The sequence below is a fragment of the Myripristis murdjan genome, chromosome 21 (assembly GCF_902150065.1).
Source record: "Myripristis murdjan chromosome 21, fMyrMur1.1, whole genome shotgun sequence".
Classification (NCBI taxonomy): domain Eukaryota; kingdom Metazoa; phylum Chordata; class Actinopteri; order Holocentriformes; family Holocentridae; genus Myripristis; species Myripristis murdjan.
The window spans coordinates 8,936,931-8,959,325 of NC_044000.1; the positions used below are offsets into that span (position 1 = coordinate 8,936,931).

The 22,395-nt window shown below is 40.7% G+C and overlaps 2 protein-coding genes across 2 annotated transcripts in view; one reads left to right on the forward strand and one right to left on the reverse strand.

Annotated features, from left to right (window-relative positions):
- The first annotated feature begins 2,462 nt into the window (after positions 1-2,462).
- On the forward strand, positions 2,463-21,510 carry LOC115379422 (ly6/PLAUR domain-containing protein 1-like). Its single transcript, XM_030080085.1, has 3 exons — positions 2,463-2,614; positions 4,351-4,485; positions 19,432-21,510. The coding sequence occupies exons 1-3, from the start codon at positions 2,566-2,568 to the stop codon at positions 19,671-19,673; spliced, it is 426 nt and encodes a 141-aa protein (XP_029935945.1). The 5' UTR covers positions 2,463-2,565; the 3' UTR covers positions 19,674-21,510.
- Positions 21,508-22,395, reverse strand: part of gpr39 (G protein-coupled receptor 39) — a 29,565-nt gene continuing 28,677 nt past the window's right edge. The window contains exon 2 of the mRNA XM_030080083.1: positions 21,508-22,010. Within this exon, the coding sequence (XP_029935943.1) occupies positions 21,508-22,010 (503 nt within the window). The remainder of the gene's footprint in view (positions 22,011-22,395) is intronic.

Here is a 22,395-nt window from a genome sequence, read left to right on the forward strand (position 1 = left end):
ATATACAGTACAAATTAGTTTGGCGTCTGGAAAGAACAGGTTGATGTGGTAGCAGAGGACCACAGTCATGAGGCAGAGTTGGCCAGAAATTGCACACCAAGGTTTCAACCCTATATTAAATATTAGCCTGCACTGTACAGTTCTGAAAAGGCTAATCCATCTTTTGAATTTGTGAAAGAGTATCCAACCGGTTTTTCCCAAGAGTCATAGACAGTGTTATTAGTTTTTGGAAAGCCTTTTAAAAACCGCTTCACTCCACAAACCTTATCGCCGTGCCCTTTGTGACAGATTTCTGTGCCGCTCTGCCACATGCTAAACCGTAGCACCACACGCCTCCCTATTTACCTCCAGCTCACGATGCATTTAACTGGCTGCTATTTCTCTTCCGGCTCATTTTGTTTTAACTCTTACTTTATGATTTGTTTGTGAAAAGTAAGACTTGGGCTGTCCCACGGTAACCTTTGGTTGACTCATCGCTTACTTCAGCTTTCCTCTTTTCTCAGAGCTCCCGTTTCCTCCACCCACATCCAATTGCAAACCATTTTAAGCTATCTTTAAGTTGTCTCTGCACCAGTACCGCCAAGACAACTTTTCGTGCTGTTGTACTCAGCAAACAAAGTGATTCTGATTTTGAAAACTGAAGGGATTTGCATAATTTCCAATTTTAGCCGCAGGCTTGCGCTAAAACGGATTTGTTTTCATTCAGCAATAACATGGGATAGTGAACCTTGAGAAACTCACAGGAATAATAATAGATTAGTGTGAAAGAGTTTTAAACAACTTTCAAAAATGATACTGTACACAACCTATTTTCAGACTGTTTGATACTTTTTATCATATGTGCTCAGAAAATGTTGCTTTGTCCAGGTTTCTGCTGGTAACAAGCGCCTTGATTTAAACAGGGCTGACGTGGTTCAATAAAAGTTAAATACATGTTTTAGTAATCCATGTTTATAATTAGGAGATGTTTCGTTCATGGTCACTATCAGTAATTATATCTAATTACTGTGATGTACTTTTACATCATTAATTCAGCCTCCCAAAGGAACATGCATTCAAATTTTGCTTAGTGTGCATAGTCTTAATCATGATTCGGCTAACTTCGCTGCCTTTCTTCTTATATAACCTTTGACCTCTGTTCAGGAGCAAAGCCACAGAGTGGACTTTTTTTTTGTCCATTCCTTCTGACTCTTACTCCAGATTATAGACAGATTAGATAGATTTCATCTATAATGCTAAAGTGGGAAATGGGGATAAAAGAGACACCTACAGAAGCATGAGTGTGTGGTGCCATCTGAAAGAGGTGGTGGTGTCGCTGCTCTCTGGAGAACCGCTCATCCAAACAACGTCACACTTGACACTGCACTTCCTCGGGTCCTCAGCGATACACCAGCCAGGTGGGAAGTCAGCCAGATGAACAGTTGTTGACAAAATTGAAGGACAGACAGACAGATTTTGGAACAGTGACTCTCCTGTGAATCTGGTGCTGTTAAAATATTGTCTAAGTGTGCCGGCTGTTTCGCAGTCTTTTTGACTTCTCTGTTAAGAAAGTTCCCGTGTCTTCACTGATACACTGTCATTTGCATTATGCTTGTTCTGCTTGGTACGATGATTTGACAGCTGGATTTAGGAGGAAAAAATGCAGGTGATGCACAATACTATTATTCATTATTTATCAAATGCATCCCTTCAAACCCATGTTGGTGGTTATGAATTCAGTGGTGTAGGACTGCTGCCAGTACAGAGTAGAGCAACACAAGCAGCGTCATATTTAGGCTACAGTTTTATAAAGGGGTTTCCTCCTTGATGCTCATGTTTCAGGTGACTGTGGTCAATGCTCAGCGTAACTCTAACACCAGGACCAGAGGGTGTTCATGTTCAAGTGATTTTTTTTTTTTTTTTTTTTTTTTTTTTTACACACGTGCCATGTTGTGGGCCAGCTTTCTGCTACACATCCTGTCTTTAAATATGAGGGGCTTACAGAAGTCAGGTTAGGATCTTTTTTATGTCATTGCAGATTTCTAATGAAATCTGCAATGACATTCTTATTTTTGCTGTTTGATATGGAAGTTATTTTTGATTTCTTAAATAGAGGTGGTGTGTTTTTGGATTCCAGGATTGTGTCGTTTAGTTTTAATGCTGAAGATCTTCTGCTTCTACATGTTTCTTTTATCTTTTAACAACTTGGGACCATGTTGGAAATAAGTGTTTTCACTTTAATATGCATTGCATTTTTATGTCTGATGATCCATAAAAGAAAAAAAAATCAATCCAAACCAGTGCTGACTTTTTGTTGGATCACATGGTTCACAACGTCGGCTTACCTCAGCCGAGCATCTCAGCCTGGCTGCGCAGTCCGCTGTGCGTGCGTGCGTGCGTGTGTGTGTGTGTGCGTGTGTGTGTGTGTGTGTGAGTGTGTGTGTGTGAGAGAGAGCGCTGGATGAGAGAGGAGCGCAGAACATGTCAGCTCCACCATGCCAGGCTGCCAGCTCCTGTGCCTCTGGACTGTAGACGCAGCGCAAATTCCTCTCTCATGTTTCTTTCCAACGCGACACTAAGCAGAGAATGCGGCTGTTCACTGTCACAACTTTGCTCTTTTTCGTCCTCAACTCGGGTAAGTCACACTTCTCACTTGCAGCTTCACTGGATTTTTAACTAACGCGTCCATCCCCGGCGTTTAATCGCCTCTATCACTCGCCACCAAAACTTTCAAATCCGCTTATTTCTATTAAATTACCGGGGAGAAGTGGCGGAGTGGCTGCCGACTGTTATAAAATGACTCATTATTTTTCCAGTTTATTTTATTTCATTTTTCGTCAGTCATTCATTGCTGGATGTGGCCCCGAAGACGCGCACAATTTGGAGGCATCCTTGGTCGCGGATGGTCCTCTGATGATATTTTTCTTTTCTAAAACTGTCTGTGACTTGCGTCCCGGTCTTTGCCGCTCATTATGATGATCACAAGCTGAAATTCAGACTTACATTAAAGTAATGTGAGTGCCTTTATGCCAAACCCAGCCGCTCCAAAAAAAAAAAAAAAAAAAAAAAAAAAAAAAAAAAAAAAGAAAGAAAGAAAGAAAGAAAAGAAAGAAAGAAAAGGAAAGAAAAAAAGAAGAAAGCTCCTCTTGGCACGGTGTGCGTAACTGCCTGAAATGATCCATTTAAGTTTTGATAAGAGACAATTAATCAGCCAAAGGGAGCATTGGGATCAATAAGAGCTGCCCCGGACAGCCACAGCACAGACTGGACTCATTTCGCCTCCCTCTTCTTCTTTGTCTCTCTGTCTCTGTCCATTAATCGCATTGAAACAGTGAGGACGCGCTCTCCTCTCTGTAGCAGATGGATGAAGCAGGATTTCCCCCCATTTATCTTTTTCTGTGCCTTGTTTGAAAAGGTCTCCATTTTGTTTCTTAGTTTTATTCCATGTATCTCTGACTGCAGATGCACTAACCCAACCTGTGTGTCTTATGGCTACATGCGTATTAATGTGCAGCGCGTTGGAATGATTTCTGAAGGTGACTGTTAAAAGTTTGGCAGATGATGATAAAATGACAAAATATGAGGTTTTGATCATTTGTTGAAGCCTTTTAAACCTCATCGAGTTGGACTTTTCCATGCCAGTTTGCAACAGTGTTTAGTTATTTTTCCATCAGTGAGAATATTGATTATGGCTGGATTTGGTCGTTTAATGCACCAAGGTTAAAGTAATAACTGAATAATTAGCAACGTTGTCAGCGGTTACTATTGATGTTCATATTAAATGCCACTCAATTATTTCAAGAATCTTATAGGCGTCCACATTAAATAAATATGCCTCTGATCATCTGATACCCTCAGAGCATTTTTAAAGTCTCTTAAGCAGTGTGTCTGTTTTTTTTTTTTTTTTTTTTTTTTTTTTTTTGCAGTGATTATATTACCAGTAACTTTGTTCAGTCAATTACTGAAGAAAGACATCCTGAAATATTGCCACACAACTCAAATGCAGGGAAATGAATCAACATGCCTGTCATGTCACTCTATGTGTAAAATAAATAAGTAAATAAATAAATAAATAAATAAAGAGAAGAACATTTAGTGAACTGAAACATTTCATTTTGAGACAAATCTCCAGCAACTCTTCACCCTTGAAAACAACAGGAAATTAGATGATGTGTTAATTATAATGTGCAAATGAAGATGTTGCCTTTCCTGAAATGCTCCTGAACACAAACTGATTAGCTGATGCACTTCCAAAATCCACAATGAATATAAGTATAGATAGATAGATAGATAGATAGATAGATAGATAGGTAGGTAGGTAGGTAGGTAGGTAGGTAGGTAGATAACTAATAGTGTGTGTGTGTGTTGCAGGGCTGGCTCTGCAGATCCAGTGCTATCAGTGTGAGGAGATGACACACAACGACTGCTCCACCCCAGAGTTCATCGTCAACTGCACCGTCAACGTGCAGGACATGTGCCAAAAGGAGGTGCTGGTGAAGGAGGACGGTAAGTCCGGTCTCTGTGTTTCCAGCCGTCTACCAAAATGGAAATGAAGCCCTGCAACTGTGGGGAAAATGGAGTTTAGCAACAGAGACGAATACTGAAGATTACTATTCCTCCTCTCTGCCAGGCTGAACTCCATTTCTCCTGGCCTATATTTAATGGTTTGGGTGTGAGAGCCACTTGGAGAACTGCTTAGTGTTGTCAGAGGTTTGTGCTCTCTGATTGTCTTCTGGTCGTTTCTGATAGAAATCTCATACTGGAGCTCAGCTTTGATTGTCTTTTAATCACAGCTTTGAAAGCCATGAGTACATTCTGAATTGTACAGGAAATCAGGTTATTGAATCAATGGGAAAAAAACTGATGTGTTTCTCAACAAAAGGATCATTTGAAATCATATCAAAGGAAAAGGCTACATCACCGGCATACATAATGCTTTGCATACGTGAAAAAAAGAAAGGCGTTCAAATACACCCTATCTCTGGAAAATCCAGGCCCTTTGCCATGAATTAAAGTCAAATTACCATCTGATCTGAGATCAGTGTGGACAGGCTGCACAGATGGGTATCGGCCCTTGGGTGCACTAGAAATATCAGAAGATAAAAGTTTTAGTTAAAGGTCAGTATTTGAAATAGCAGCCAAAGCTATGAATGATTTCATTTCAGTTTTAGTAAAAAAAAAAAAATTGATCATCTCACACTCTGCATACGTTAGTAGATGTTTTAGAGCAGCCTCTGTATGTTCAGGCGTTTCTAACTATTTCAGGGCATTTCAGTGCAACAGAGAGATGCAGGTCCATGTAGCTGCAGATGAAAAATACATTTCCAGCTGTTTCCTGTGGCCCATTTGTTTACTGCTGTGACCTTCCTTCCCAAAGACACCACAATCCAGCCTAAGGCCACTCGCAATTTGCATGTGTCTGACCTGAAATTTTCATCATCCTCTCTGCAAATAAACATTTTTGCCAGGTCATGCACAGTAATTTAAAGGACTTAATAATGCACCTGTGGAGCCGCTGCAGGTGTATTACAGTCTATGTTTGCAAATGTGATCCAGTGTGTGCTCTTTCTTTACGCTTGTGTGTGTCCATCCATCAGGACATCCCTGCAGACATTCAAGACAAAGCCATGAGACACAAATGTCACAAAGAGGCCGGATTAGGTATCACTCATCCAGGCATGGTGACTGTTGCCAAACTCAAAGATGAACATTTCTCTTGGCATGGAAAATGTCATCTCATTTTGTCAGACCGACATCGAAAACATTCTGTGCTTGCTATGTTAGGAATGAAAACTCTATTTGAATCATTTCAGATTAAAGATTAAAGATTAAAACCTGGAACCTGTATAAAAATCCCAAACCTGCTCCAGTGAGCTGCATAACCTGTGTGAAAACTGAATCATATGACAATGACTGAATATGTTTGAAATTACAGCGTCTAGAGTTCTGACTAATATACAAAACTGTAAGACAAGGCATCATATAGAATCCACATATAACAATAGAATAATAATCATTATTTATAGAGCACTTTTCAAGAATCCACATTACAAAGTGCTACAAAAGGCAGTAAAGAATCCAATAAATCAAATAAATAAAGCAAGTCATAAACTCATCAGGTTTAAAAAAAAAAAAAAATCAATAAAAGACAATAAAGGACAGATCAAACTAAATTAAAAATCAGCAAAGGCTCCCCAGTTTCCTGATTCAACAGCTTAGCTTGCTCTATAAATTCTCGTTTTCAAGCTTTTTCAAGATTTTAAATATTTGCACCAGATATGGAACATAGTATCAGTGGAGTGACACACCATATGAACCATCCTAATCAATAACAATATTGCTGCCATCAACCAATAAATCTTGGGGTGCTGCTGTGTGTGTGGGTTATCGTACAGCTGCCCATAACTCCACACCAGTTTGTCCAGTCATCAATAAGCTGCGCTGTGTTACAGACAGGTGAGGACTCTTCCCTGCGAGGTAGTTTGGTGTTCACCAGTAGGTGGCGCTACAAATGGCAGATTTGTGTCTTTGCAGCAGGCAGGTTGGATTTCCTCAGATTCGATTCCCATGCTCCTCCACGTATCAGTCACATTCTCAAGTTTTTTTTCTTTTCCGCGTGTGGGTATGTCCTACCCCGTGACGGATTTGCGGTAACATTTGAACCTTTATTTCGAACATGCTTGTAATGAATGAGTAACAAGGCCTTCAGGGATCTCACTGCACGCTGGCCACTTCGTTAGCAGTTAAAATAATCGACACATCTCGTGTCTCTGCGGTGCTTACACGCTTGCTTCTTGCCTGTGTCGAAACCCCAGTCGCAGCAGGTCACTCTTGCTGCCTGAGGCCCGCTTTGTTATCACACTCACTGCAATTGGGTGCCTCCCCTCACCCCTATCCCAAAAGCAATAAGCTCTTGCCTTTGGAAGTATAACATGTAGTTCCCCATCACACTGGTACACACATGGTGCTACGGAGCCGACAGTTCTTTATTAACAATTTCCACAAGGACGCCCGTGTACATGCATGCCTTTATTTCCCAGTATTATAATTATTGCTTCTCTGCATGAAAAGATGTACTTGGACATTCCACTGACCACGCCTTATCACTGTTAGAAATGTAATAGATACATTCACAATTGCTGTGCCACCTCAGTGGTTTGCGCTCAAGTGATAAGAATAAAAATCAGCGAGGCTGTTTGATTCCTCCTAAGTATCCTCGGCCCGTGATTGCCTCTATGAGCCTGTGATTGCACATACAGCTCTATGCTATAGATGTAGAAAATGTAGAAGCACTGAAGCACATCCTCAGTTCGGCTATTTTCTTTTCCCCAGCTGAGGGATTAGTCCCTGTACATCCTGAGGGGGTTATACAACCCATCTGCTGCCTTGATTTCACAAACAACTGTGCTCTCTAGCTGGGAAAGTGGCTGGCTGGCAGAACACTGAAGTGGGAGCATCGCTCAAGACAGAACATCCTCTGTTAAACTCGCGCACACGCACACACACACACACACAGACACACACACACATATGCACATGCACAGTCACACACATACACTCCATTCAGATGAAGGTTATTATTCTGCTGGGCACTGAGGGACAGGCCTGGCTTCCCATCCTAAACCACCTTCTATCACCATCATCATCATCGCCCTCTGATTATGTCTTGAGAAATGTGCTTTCACTTTGCTGGAGAGTCCTCCTCTCTCGCGCTCCTCAAAGGGGAGATGATTGCCATGCTTCAGCGGGCCACCTTTCATTTGAATGTCTGCTGAGAAAAAAAAAATCTGGGGGTTGCGGGGTGGCTGAAAACTGCCTCTCCGTAGATTCACTGTCATCAGGGATGTGGAATTGGCCGCCCTTCGTTTTCTTAGAGGCCAGCCTGTAATCACACACAAAAAAGGCACGGCATCAGGGTACGGAGTTATCTGTGGAGATGATATGAACTTACCTTGGCCCATAGTGAGTAAATTATTTGTTGTGCGACAAAGCTGTAATACTGTGATGAGCTTCATTTGATGTTTGCAAAACATTTTAATACCCAGAGATACTGACTCCAGTGGCTGGTTGTTCTGCATGCATGAGGCTCTCTATTAGATTACAACATCTCACTATGAAATATGAGAGATATATGCAGTATATTTATAGACTATATCCATATAATTTAGGAAAACTCTATTTAGACACCTATTTAGGTTTAACTACATCAACAAATAGTTTTTTTTTTCTTTTAAAAGTTCACTGCAAAATTACCTGCTGCTGCTGTGAGAGAGGGTGTTTAGACTCAACTGACAAAAACTTTAAGTCTACGTGGTTCCTGTCACTAATAAATTATTAAATTAAATTGGTTATTGCACATTTCTGTCAGTTGTGGGTCGTCGCCTCAGTTGATCAGCAATTTGCATATTGCCCCTTTAACTTCAGGTGAAGGGTCACATGTAGCTGGCAGTATGGTTGCCTTGTGGCCTGTGGGGTGTAGGGACCCGTAGGGAAAGTGGGCCTTCCAACTTCCTGTGAGTGATTCAGCGCGTCACCTTGAATACATACCTGAGCTCAAAGAAGAATTTACCTGAGAGTTTACGCCAGATGCTGTAGATGCCCTCAAAAAGGCAAACCCATTTACATCATTTTGTTTTGTTTCAAGTAAACGATAAAAAAAAAGATTCAACTGAACTAATATTTTATTTTCTTCAACTACACAGACATGCAGTGATGATTGGTAGCTAATATGTGTGTTGTTGTCCAGTGTGAAGTCTCTCTTTGATCATGTGACGAGATGACACAATATATCTAGGTGCAAAATCAAGTCAACACTGACCAGCTGAGCACATCTGCACACACATACACACATACACACATACACACACACACACACACACACACACACACACACACACACTCAAGGTCTGATTGGCAGTCCATTTTCCCTCCACCAGTTATCGCATGATTAGGAAAGCAACCTTGAACAAATTACTTAATTACTGTACACAAAATACTGGACAATTTTTTTTTACACCACAACACACATGTGCAATAGAGGATTTTGAATTGTAGTAATGGCACATCAGTGCTTCTTTAAAAGTTTCTCTGACCTTCCAGTCACAGAGATCAGCTGATGAAGGCATCTCTGTGTCTTGTGAAGCAACAAGCCGCTGGTTAAACTGACTGAGGAAACACTTTATCAGTGTAAGAAATAAATTTAAAAAAAATGTACATGTTTAGTGTACTTTCTAGGCTGGTTATCTAGTAACTCACCTGCTCATGTGTTTTTTTTTTTTTTTTTTTTTACCTACATGCCTTCCCGGAAACAGTTATAGTTATGTGTGTATGCTGGTTGATTAGTTGACTTTTTGATCTCTTTGACCTCATTACTTTCCCAATATGACAGCCTAAGTGAGTTGTTCGACTGAAATCAAACACATATTTAGTAAAATATGTGTGTGTGCTTCATAACTAATAACTAGTGTGCACTGGGGCCCGACGTAAGCACCTCACCCCACTGTCACTATGAGCTGAGGAAATTGGATGACCCTTGAACTTTTTTAAATCATATCAAACCCGTTTTAATAAATCTGAAAAACTCACTCTAGCCACGCTAAAAACCAGGCTGTTTTTGTGATACTGACATTGTACAGATAAAGGTTTTCAATGGCAATATAGCGGCAGGGAATATCCTAAGATTTTAAGGTAGGAAAACAAATTAAAATGCACCGTGGAGTTAAGCTGTCAAATAACTGGAGGTCGTTCAGCAACGTGTGACAACTTACATAAGCAAGAAGAGCAACGCTGACTGAGATTGTTGGGATACTGTGGCAGCACTTTTAAAGAAAACCAACTGTCTGGTCCCAATAAACTGCCTTAAAATAAATGTTTTAAGGCATACAGATAAATATGTCACAGTTACCATCCGCCGCTGAGAGGGTGTATCAGTCTCTCCTGTGGTTTGTCTTAATGCCGGAGATGCATTATTGTCACAGCGTTCTGAGAGGCTGCATACTAAGCGTGGCGGCGATGACAAGACAAATAAGCATAATGATTCCCTTCAGACTTCTCTGAAAGCCAGTCTGAATATCAAGCAACAGTGGTGAATGTGCCACAGAGCAGCGCGTTGCAGGTGATGCTGATAAAACTCGGTAAATACCGCCTTACTGGCCAGGCAGAAAATGATGCCGCGCTCCTCCCTGTGATAGGTTATTATAGATATGAGACTGAGTACAAGGAGTGGGGCTGCAGCATGCCTCAGATTTGCCTTGCTGAGGCCACTGGATCTCATGTCGAAATAACGGAGAGGACCTATCTTTGCTGCGTTGAGGATCTTGGTTCAGTGCACACGTTGCGCCTCAACATGTAAAACACAAAGACGCAGAGGTCAGTGTTGTTGAAATTTCTGTCATAGCTGGTGGCACGAGGTCTATTTTTGGTTGTTAGGCTGTGACTGACTGCCTAGATGAGGTGTAAACAGCCACGGCCGGGAAGCAAAGGATGTCTGAAATAGCATGAAGTGGCGTTGCTCTGTGGCAGGGGTGGGCAGCCTTTTTGTTTCCTGGGCCGGATAGAAAGTTGAAGTTTAAAATGTATTGTAAGTCAAGTTTCTGTGCCAGTGCATTTTATTTCAAAACTCATTCAGCTAAATTGATTTTCCTTTTCAAATTCCTTTTATAATCAGTTGATTAATTTTTTGCTGTTTCATATATTCAGAGCTCATCACCAGTGTGTGATGTGACATCTCAGTGGAGCTGTCCCGCTCTCCAGCTGATTCAAGGCTCGCAGTATCTTTAAGTAGAAATCCTCAGTATGATCCGCAAATGTTTATCAGCTCTATTTTAACCATATAAGCATATAATAACTGTGCATGCAGTGCCTGTAGTTTCCCACAATGCTTCACTGTGCTCTCTGTGGGGAAACTCCAGACAGGCCAGTGCCAGGGAATGGGACAACATTTTGTTGCTCACCTGCCAACAGCGCAGTCTAATAACATTCAAAAGAAAGCCCCTGTGTTTGTTTTTAATGCTCTTATGCTGTTCAGTTGCAGCCTGTGCGCTGCCCACAGCGTGTGCAGGAGGAGCTGCCATGCCGAGCTCAAACCAGTTCATATCCACCTGCAGGAGTGTTGGTGCACAGCACAGCATCTTTGTCAGATAAACAAAAGATTTGTTTCCTTATACAAACATAAATCTGGCAGGGAGGTTGGATTCAACTATAAATCAAGATGTATTTCAAGGGCCAGATTCAATTTTCTCACGGACCAGATCCAGCCCCGTTCCCCAGGTCTAATCCTTGCCCATGTATGTTCTAGGGAATGATCCTCTGATTTCTCCTTCAGTTTCGCCTTAAGTAGCTTCAAAATTAGAAACAACATATTTTCCACATTGTAAGAAAATGGTACATACACCAGATATCCTGTATCTGCAGGTTGCAACACCTCATTGAAGCTACATCACACTTACACTGAGTGAAATACTCAAGATACAAAAGATGCCTTTGTTTTATGGCTGTAGCATTACATCAAATAAAAAATATCTACATGCCTTGTGCATTATTTTATACATATTTCTCTGTAATTCAGCAGGACATACTTGATATCTTTGGAAAACTTGAGATCTCAAGTAGAATTCCAAATAAAGTTCTGTGGGTTTGAAGAAAACCGGGTCCCACTGAGACTAACCCCACCGAGACAATAACACAGCTTGTAGAGGCCTTGCTCAAGGGCACAGTGTTCAAAGATGATGATGCACAACCACTACCAGCATGCTGGACCAGTCGCAGATTACATAACAGCAACCAGTGTCTCTGCTGCAACTTTTATGAGCCTCTATTCCCAGGTCACGCTGCTGTTTCTGTTTAACAGTCACAGAATACAGCCGAGCAGACAGCAGGACGGAGAAGAATGGATAATTCAGCGGTGTCCACCCAATTTCACTGCTTATCTAAATTGGCTATTACTATTCATGAAAGTTAATTTACTGTATCAGGAAAAAGGAAATGAGAACGCGGTTAGTCACAGCGGTTTACGCTCAGTTCGCTTAAACAGCAGCAGCTCCAAATGGTGATGGACGTCTGTGTGGTTTATGAGTTAGATGAAGTTTCCCAACAACTGTTTAACAGTTTGATTTTGAGATGAGATAGATAGATAGATAGATAGATAGATAGATAGATAGATAGATAGATAGATAGATAGACAGATAGATAGATAGATAGATAGATAGATAGATAGATAGATAGATAGATAGATAGATAGATAGATAGATAAACATCATGACAGTTTTGCAGTTCATTTTGTAGTTGAAGCTGTGGAGTGCAGCAGAAAATACATGAAATTTGGTCAAACTCCATGTTGTATACCAGCTTAAAACAATTCAATTAGGGCTTTATCCTTCATTCAGTTCAAGCTGTAGCCTGCACAGTACAATGAAATATACCCCAAGAGTTTGACAGTGGCCGTATAACTTGATGATTTTATTTCTGGGTGAATCTTTACTGGATTTTTATCACCAAAAATGCCTTCGAAGCTTTTTATTGCACATGCAGACCGTTTATCTGGATGATGTCTTTATGTTGGTTCATGTAATGACTGTCATCTCATTTTACTGCTTAGTCAAGTTTGATTTAGGTCGACGGTAAACCCCACACAGCAGACTGATACATGCCTTAAATGGGTGATTATGTTTATGTAAAGCAACAACATTGCATAAATGAATCTTATCAGGGCTGCTGTCCTCTTAAAGGGACATACCACTGCATTTAAGAACACTTTAAGAAGTGTTATGGACATTTATATCTCTGTCTCAAAGCAAAATACAAGGAAACTGTGACTTGAGCCAACTCCTCGGTCAAAATGAGTCTGGAGCTTCTTCTCAGACAGAGAAGAGAGAGATGGTGCACAGAGTGGGGGAGAACAGGTTTGACTGGGAGAAAGGTCCTCATGGCTGCAGCTATTGATTGGACTGTCATTGATAATCACACCACACTGCAGGAATTCTTCCCATTTAACGGACATTTTAAAGGACATCTGAACTGAGATGGCAACATCCCCCAGCTATAAAATATCAATTTCTTGCGTTCACACTAGTCTGTGGTTTCGACAAAAGCACAGAAGCACTGCCGCCGTTCACGTTCACATGCAAAGTTCTGGTTGATTTGGCGGCTGAGGTCTCATTTACAAGAGAAATCCAGAAGGTTCTCCAGAGACTCTGAGATGTTGGACTGTTCGCCCCTTCCTTGTGCATCCGACCATAGTGATTCTCATTAGACTGAAGCATGTGTTTTCTCTGAGTGCTGGCAAGCTGATTAAAAATTTTCACCCCTTTTCCCTATAAATTACCCCAACAGGATAATTTAGATTGAAGTGCTGAATGTTCAAATTCCCCTGCACAAATTAAACGAAATCCCTCCCAGCTGAGAGAAAAAATGTCTCTGATGCAGTTTTTTTTTCTGGAATCTTAACTGTGCTTCATACAATATGAATTGAGTGTTTCCCTGCTCTCTTTCCTGTCAGAGATTTATTGTGGTGATATTTGCCCAACAAATAAGCACCCATCACTGCATATAGTCTCTCATGCAAAAACCACATAATTGATGAGAGGGGAATACAATGACCATGCCTCGCTCAGTGAGATATATGCATGAATTTCAGTGATTGATAAAAAGTGCAGCTGGCAGTTTGTAAAACCAGCATAATGAATTGGCTTATTGTCAGAAATTTATCATATCAGGATAAACCCCTTGAGATGTATCATCTAATTAGTAAAATTAACATCATAATCTAATTAAGGCAATTTTACAGTCCAAAGAGAAGCCTCCCTGTAACAGACTTGACATTGTCTTTCCAAATGTAGGACGTCAGAAAACATCCTTCACATCTGATGCTTACACTAAGAGATCTTTATATATATATATATATATATATATATATATATATATATATATATATATATATATATATATATATATATATGTGTGTATGTATGTATGTATGTATACCAAAATTTTTGTAGCTGACACGATTTATAATAACCAAATGGGGGGAGAGGAGCGATGCTTTATTGTTGTTTTCTTTTGACAGTGTCAGCTCCACTGAAATATTCACGGGCAGAGCTGCTCATTGTGTTTACAGGATGAAGTGCCGTCTGGGCTCCTTTTCACAGTTTTAGCTTTGCATGTGCAAAGCGGCACTGTCACTGCACATTTATCTGCCAGGACGGCTCAAGTCTAAAAAAAACAAAACAAAAATCATAGGTACTAACTGCACTAAACATCCTGCGTCTGTGGAAGTAGGCCATGGTAGTATTATGGTAAACTAGCAAACAATACATTTTCCTGTTTTGCAATTATTGATGTTTATTGCTTTGGGGGAAATTGACTCCTGGCCTACAAATTGTATGCCCTTTTTTAAGATTTTTTTGTATGACAGTCACAATGGAGAGAGATAGGAAAGCCAGGGCAGAGAGACAGGGGATGACATGCAGCGAAGGCTCAAACCCAGGCCGCTGCACTTTAGCCATGGTAGTAAACGGCACTCGCTCTGCACAGTGAGCCACTGGGGAACCGCATAAAATGTTTTTTCCAGATGTAAGAAAACTTCGTTTAGTGCTGATCTGAGCAAAACTCACATTATCGTCATTTTAACAACTTTTTCAGTGAAAATCAAAATATTTAATGCAAATGCTATAGTGCCAAATGCTAAATATATAATGCAAAAGTGATCATTCCTACTACACCTACTACAGTCGGGACCATATCAGAATAGCAATATCTGTAAAATTAATAGTAATATGTTTTTCTTCATTGCTCGGTTCAGTAGATGACCTCTAGACAGAGTAAATGAATGAGTTTTCACATAAATGTCTCTCTCATAGTCTGTCATCAGTGCAGACTATTTCACATTTTATCTCTTAATTTTACTTCTGTCTATTGTTTCTGGCTTATTTGGTTTCTGTAACTATCTTCAGGCCCGACTTCACTGAGTGTGTGTGTCAGCAGCCAAACCGTCACCTTATAATTACTGTGATAACTTACAGCTCCTCTGTCATAATGTCCGTTTTGACAGGATGATCAGAAAAGTGTTCAGTGCCAGCAGGAGTCCAGCAGCAGGTGACAAATAAATTATCTTATTCAAAATAAAAGCTCCAAAACAGACACAGAAAAACAGTAACCTGGTAACAACAGAGGCAGATATACACACATATAGCACATATGTTTATTGCAAGTTTTGAAAAGCTTGCAATAAACAGAGACTGTGACAGAGTCTGTAATGGCAATTATAATATAGATATAGATACAATGTCAAGTCCAGTTTTCTGTCTAGTGATTTATCGGTTTGAAGATTGATTTTCTTTTTTTTTCCTGGTTTTATTTTTATAGTGGTTTAATAGATTATGGATTTTATTTATTTGTTTATTTATTTATTTAATCAGTTAGTTAGTTTTCCTTTTTCTGGTTAGGTTTATTTATGATTTAATGGACTGAATATTTTTGTCTCTTTTTCCACACAGTACTATCAGGATGTGAGAGGTATTTCCAATCCAGAGGGCAAAAGTGAGGTTTAAAAGCAAACATTTTACTGAAGTTTGTTCCCACTACAAAAGTAAACAAAGGAGGCAGAGTCTTAAAAATATGTGTAAAACTCGTAAAATGTCAGCTGTTGTATAAAAGGTCCAATAAATGTCTCGTAAAAAATATCTTCACCGCAGTAAACTGTTATTTAAAAGAGGCCATTTGTTCCAAAACACAGATGAGGGTGAGAGGGTGAGCTTTGAGAGGCAGAAATCTCAGTAATTGTTGAGAGGCAGCCTCTGATGGAGCTCTCTGTGAAATCCTTGCAGCTGCGCCGAGGACGTTTGGGGATTTCTTGAAACATTCTCTGTGTTCTTGTAAAATAATTACCATAGCCAACTAATTGCACCTGCACTTCTTTTTGCATTGTGTTTCAAATTCTATTAAAATGAATGAATCAATTGTCCTCTATATGCATCATTGAATAAATCCAGTTTTGTCAAACAAAATCTGCAAAACAAGCTCAGTGTCTGCGAGTTTTCTGATTAGTTTTTTTTCTTTTCTTTTTACTAACGCCAACATCAAAAAGAGAACAAATTCTTTAAAAAGATCTAATAAATACTCTTGAAGATAAGCACTAAATCCTACAAAGAAGGACGGATTTTTTTTCAAAACCAAAGAAATGCAGTCGTATTAAAACTGCATGGATGTGAGCAGGGAATCCCAGGTTGAGATGAACTTCAGGCTCTGGATTTTCACAGAGGTGAACCTGGAGTCTTGGCAGAAGTTATGAAGATGCAAACCTTTCTCATGTGTTCATGAAGTTTCCAGAGAAAGTAATTATCATTGTGCTGAACACAATCTCCACATCCCCGCTCCTACCGCTGATTCATATTGATCTGTGTTACGGAGGACATTAAAGAAAGTAGGCAGTTAAAAGCAGCATTTAGGAAATTCTCTCTTAGAAGAATTTAGTTGTTTTACTTTGTTACGTTACAAAGAAATGTTACAAAGTTACAATTAAGCAAAAACGGAACTCATTACCTTTGCGCTGCCAGCTTGGGAAGTGGCTTGTGTTGCCAAGTGTCACTGCTGTCAACTGCTGCTGATCTGTGTTTAAAACTGGAGGTCGGTGCGTTGATCTCTCTAAACTTAAAAACACATTGTTTTCAGTCTTGTGTCTAGTTAACACAAGTGCTTCCAAAATATATGTATGATCTGAGAGGGACAATGATCCCCTTTCCCCAGTGTCCCCCCTGTCATCCCCTGGATTTCCGTCTATGACTTTGCTGGCACATGGGATGGTGATATGGGAAGCTGCTCTGATGTTGGAGATGCCGCCGCCTCATAGGCCGGAGCTCAGCTGGAGGTGGAGCGTGGAGACGTGGAGGGCGCTGGGCTCACACCACAGGGTGCTGACAGTCTTGCAGAGAGATCACACACCCTGGATGATCTGCTGCACTGTGTTTAGACCTCCACTTACAGTCTGGTGGGAAAACTGCTGGAGGCATTTTCATTGTTTTCATTCCATAAAATTATGAGCCAGAATTTGAAAAAATGTTCTCTGATTAAATTTGGCTAGTATGTAGGACTGGACCCTCAGTGTGGATCTCCAGCTATCATGTGAGGAGCAGCACAGCTTCAAGGAAGTGAGCAACCAGCAGATCCAGAATGTGTATGGCACATTGTTGTACACCGAAAAAAAGTCTTTTCTAAGTTTGAAGCTTCTTAAGGGAAATTGTAAGGGAAAAGTTTAAGGCTCTATGGACTGTCTCAACTTTTTATCCATAAAGAGAGACAGACAGAGTGCAGCCAAAGTAGGAAAATACTATCTATTTTAACACTAAAGCACATGTACAATTATTTTCTCATTGGAAACACCAGTGGAAAAAAAACAGTGATGTCACTTTCTCGCCAAGCAAGAAAGCCAGACTTTATAATCTAACAAATTTCCACTCAGATACTGGAAACTGTAAATCCTGATACAGGCTTCAGTATGAACAGACACATGCCATGTCCTTGACAACTGTCCCCCAGGTAAAATGCTGCAGACTCGACATGTTGTCTGACCAAGAACTTGCGGTTATTTCAAGTAAACCAAGCAGGTTAACTTCAGAGCCTAAGTTACCATGGTAACCAACCTAGAGTTCATCTAATCTCACATCTTGGACCTTGGAAAATTGCAGTTCTCTCTTCTGCTTCACTTGGTTTAGTCAGGAAACGTGCTTCCAGGTAGTAAAGGTTTGAGACTTTTGAATTGTGAGGATGTCAGTAACCTCGCTAAGGTTTGCATGGGCTAGAATGACAGATTCATTGTTGTAGCCTTCAGAAACCATAATCTCCTGGCTGCTGCAGGGTCTTTAGTCTCAATGGAGAACACAGAGAGGTCTCACTTTTCTATGTATCTCCCTCCTTTGATAGTTCGGCTCACACTGAAGTTGTAAACAGAGTACACGTCAAGTATTAATCTCCAGGCTTTGTGGTATGATGGGAATTTCCCCCACAGAGCTTTACACATAAAAACCAAGTTACACTTGAAGATTGGATTACTCATCACCTTTTAGGACGTCCAGTGACATTTGCAGTAGTGTCGCTGTGGGACATGGGAGGATGCACACATTAAGTGAACATGCACTTCTCTTGGCATCATTATGCCTGTATTTTTGGCACTCATGGTGTGAGACAATAATGAAACACTACAAGGGATATGAGAAGTTTATGTGCTTGTTTATCAGTTTCTTAAGAGTAAAATGTCAGCCAAATGTTAAAGGCTCCCTCCAGTAACCTCACAAACAAAAAGGGGGTAAAAACTGATCCTTTCAATTGAAATGGTCACAGTTGTGCATCGTCTCTTTCATTCCCCTCCTTAACAACCACACTTTATTTTGTTTTAAATTGTTGCTTGTGGAGATAGTCATGTTTTTAAGATGGGGTTCTTTGAAACATTTTGGTGGTGGTGGGGGTCAGCTAAGAAAAAGCAAGACCCATGTGTAAATGTGGGTGGGTAATTCTTGATGTACAAATTATGGATCCATGCCCACAGATTCATAAAACATATCCTCTGATTATCTGTGCAAAACATAAGTTGCCAACATCTCCTGATTCCTAAAATCAGATTGTATGAGATCCTCTGGATACATGTCCACACTTGGCTGTCCAAAATGGCTGTCCCCTCTTGGCTTTATTGACTGAAATACACATCTGCATTACTTCCTTGAGGTTGTTTGTGTACACAGTGTGGCTGTGTGTTTAGTTTTTTCGATTGTTGAGTAGGTACCATTTGACTGTCGCTCGCTGATAACTTCAACAGGTAAAGCAACCAATTACTTAGCAGTGTGGTGCTTTCTGGGAGTTGTAGTCCAGATTAAAGGGCACTAATGAATTTTAGATCATGTCCATACAGATATGGAAATATTTGAAATGTGACTTTTTACTGTCTTGTCTTGTCACATGCCAGAATTTTGTTAAATGTCTTTCAGAAAAGCAGTCTCTTGTGCAAAGAAGCTGAGGAGGGACTGCAGTTTGTTCACATCATTGAGGTTCAAATGTAAAAATGAATACAGTTGAAAAAGTTGTAATGATGTCTAAAACTGTACAGAAAATGAAGTAGGATGACAAATTTTACCACTTTCACCTGAAACACTACCACTTAAAAATACCACTGTGGAGACAATTTTCCGAAAGTTGTGTTGTCAAAAATAATTTTTAAAAATGCGTGGACAGAGGGCCAAGAAAAAGAAAGAAAAAGTTGTGTCCAGATAATTAGCATCCTGAAAATGAATGAATAAATGCATCAGAATTAGATTTAATTATATGTAAATTATATGTAAGCCATCGCTCCTCAAACAAGGAACTAGAAAAAACAAACTGCAGTGTGTTGATGGCTGAAGTTGCAGTAGGGGACTTAGATGATGAAAACACACTGTGAGTCTAATGTGTCCATTTCTGTTGTTATTGCAGGGATACACTACCGCAAGTCCTGTGCCTCGTCGGGAGCCTGTCTGATTGCTTCCTCTGGCTACCAGCAGTTCTGCACTGGCAAGCTGAACTCAGTTTGCATCACCTGCTGTAACACACCGCTGTGTAATGGACCACGCCAGAAGAAACGGCCCCTACCGTCCACTGCCTCCACCTTGAGCCAGTCACACTCCCCCATCCTGCCTCTCTCCGTCCTCTTTGTAATTTCTTTGACCCTGTGCTGACAGACCCTCAGACACTGAGTAAGATGTGTGATGCAAATGTACAAGGAGTTACGGTGGGACAAGACGAGAACTGGAACTGGATTTGCTGAGACCATGAAGAAGGCACACACTGACATGTATATTCTTAAAAAGTGAAGAAGGCATGCATTGTATTTGCTCCCTGAATCCCCAGGCTTTTCGTTGCAGTTTGCCTCCAGAATCTGAAAGGTCAAAAGATGTAGACGGTGCTAGGGGATTTTATCATCAAATGTGTCAACAAACAAATCTTGCTGCAAGGGGAGCTGGGTAAAGTGAGGTGGAAGACATTACCGTGGATGAACCAGGCATGGAGTGATACAGCTTCCGGCTAGTTTGTTGAACAAGGGGTGGCATTTGTCTTTATTTAACGTACACTAGGAGGTCAACTTAGGTGTCATGCAGGGAAAATGATAAACAGCCTAGGTTCATTATTCATGCCTAAACCCTCAGGCAGAGAGCTCTACTATTCTAATACAATTAAATACCTTATAAAGAATGCCACTGAACGCAACAGTCATTTTACTGTATATTTGTGGAATAGAAAAAAAGACAAGTGTGTAAAATAATAGTGTTTCATGAATCTTTGGTAAGACTGCCCCAAATACATACATGGTAGTCCATTGTGGTAAACTCAGTTATTTGGCAAAACAAAACAAACCATTCTACCAAACATCCTTCAAACAATCCTACAATCCTACAACACTGTACAAACATAACACTGAGTAACAAGCCACTAATATACAGTGGAAAGCATCAGCAGATCCCCCCTGTCCCGTTTCCATCCTGTAACTGTCCCACATGTCATATGCTGTAGATAACGCTGAAGAAGCATGTTAATAGTACACAGTTCCTTTAAAATGACTAGGTTTTGCACTTTCAGATGGTTGGAAATGGAACACAAATACATCTGTAAAATCTAGGACAATGGAATGAATGAATTATTCTTATTATTATTTTTTTTTTAGGTGTTTTACTCTGCAATATCTGATCAGAGGGTTGGCACTGAAATCATCTGCATCTCTGGTTGATAGCCATGTCCATATTGTGTGCATGCTACCCCTTGACTGTATGGTAAAGTAAATGATTAGTGTTATCGAAAGTGTGAATATGGACATTTTAATATTCCAAAGTTGGTACTGATTTTTACTCTATGTACTGTACTGGAGATTCATAACTACTGAAAACAAAATGTCAAGTATGACTCAAAAACAAAAAAAAAGAAAAGAAAAAACATCAGAGATAAAAACTAATGTGTGCCCCAGACAAAGTTGTCTAATGGAGACAGAGTTGTATTTGTGCCAACCCTCTAATCACATACTGGGGATGGTGACCAACGCATCAAACTCCCAAAAGGCGGTCCAGTCTTTTAAAATGTCGCTAAATGCTGTTTATAGTTGCTTTTGCCATAGTCCTAAGACAAAAACATGGTAAAGTTGTCTGTGTTGGTGGTTTGGGTATTGCCCTTGGAGGTAACTTTAAGTTTAATTTTAATCAAAACCCCAGCGGGGGTTCATGTATAAACTTAACCCCTAAATGTGCAACCCTACAGCTTTTGATTAATCCTTTTCTGAAATGATAACAATTTCACATTTTTGGCAAATATAAGTTAAAGTTCCCATTGAGAGGTCCCATCATGCTTTTCTATTGTACCAAACTGTCAACTCGGTGTTGTCTGTCTTGGAAAATTCAAACTTAACTCTTTGTGTTGTGTTTCCTGTGTCCCCGGGTGGCACAACACAAGTGTCCTTGGCTAAAGCAGTTTGTGTCATGTTTTATTTTACCCTGTTTACAGTGTTGCATTAAACTGTGCTGCACCTTATACTTCAGTCTCCGAGGGTGCATTTGTCTTTGTTTTGGGGATGGAATCTGATGCTTCAGTGGGGCTGAGGGACTCCTGAGTGTTTGAATGCACACCGGAGTCACTTTTGCTCTGAAAGGTTGTAAATGTGGGAGGGTTTTTGGCTTTTCCTTGGGTGGAGGGGTTCCCCCGGCTGCGACGCAGCGACTTCAACAGCAGGGGTTGGAGGGAGCGGGCAGAGGCAGCCTGGGAGCTCTGCAGGGTGCGCTTGTTGACGTGTTGAATGGTGAGACGGCACTGCAGCACCTGGACAAAGACCTGCCGAAACTGCCTGGAGGAGAGGTTGTAAAGGAACGGGTTGAGGACGGAGCTGAGGTAGAAGAAGGTGTCGGCCACAGGGTGAAGAGTTACGTAGCTCCGGAAGTAGGACATGGTCCAGTCGGACTTGGGCACGGCGGCCGTCATCAGGCGTCGAACCTGGTTGGGCAGCCAGCAGACCATAAGGGCCCCGACGATGAGACCTGTAGGTAAAAGGAAAAGAAAAAGAAGGGAAGATGGAAAAGAAGAAAGAAATGGGGAACACAAGAAAGAAAGGCAGTTAAGCATCATCCCATCTGACTTATAATGTGAGCAGGTAGGGTTTCACTAACTTGCTCATGGGCACTTCAACAAGACAGATGGCTGCTGATGGACACAGTGGGCTCTATTAATGTGATAGCCCATGGCAGATGGTGGAACTTTTTAGGTTGGGCTCTCGCCAAGTCTTTTTCTTGCCTGCGCCTGCATGTCATTTTAGTGACCTGCAGTGAACTTGACTGGATCTTAGTGGGAGGAGAGGCGCAGTAGGGGAGGGTGTCAGAACGATCAGGCTGTACAGTGTAATTTTGGTGTGAGGGATTGTGGAGT

Bases quoted from the DNA above. Each gene is read 5' to 3' on its own strand.
- LOC115379422 (XM_030080085.1), top strand. From the start codon at position 2,566: ATGCGGCTGTTCACTGTCACAACTTTGCTCTTTTTCGTCCTCAACTCG. The intron at 2,615-4,350 runs GTAAGTCACACT...TGTGTGTTGCAG, and splicing joins CTTTTTCGTCCTCAACTCGG to GGCTGGCTCTGCAGATCCAG. The intron at 4,486-19,431 runs GTAAGTCCGGTC...TTGTTATTGCAG, and splicing joins GGTGCTGGTGAAGGAGGACG to GGATACACTACCGCAAGTCC.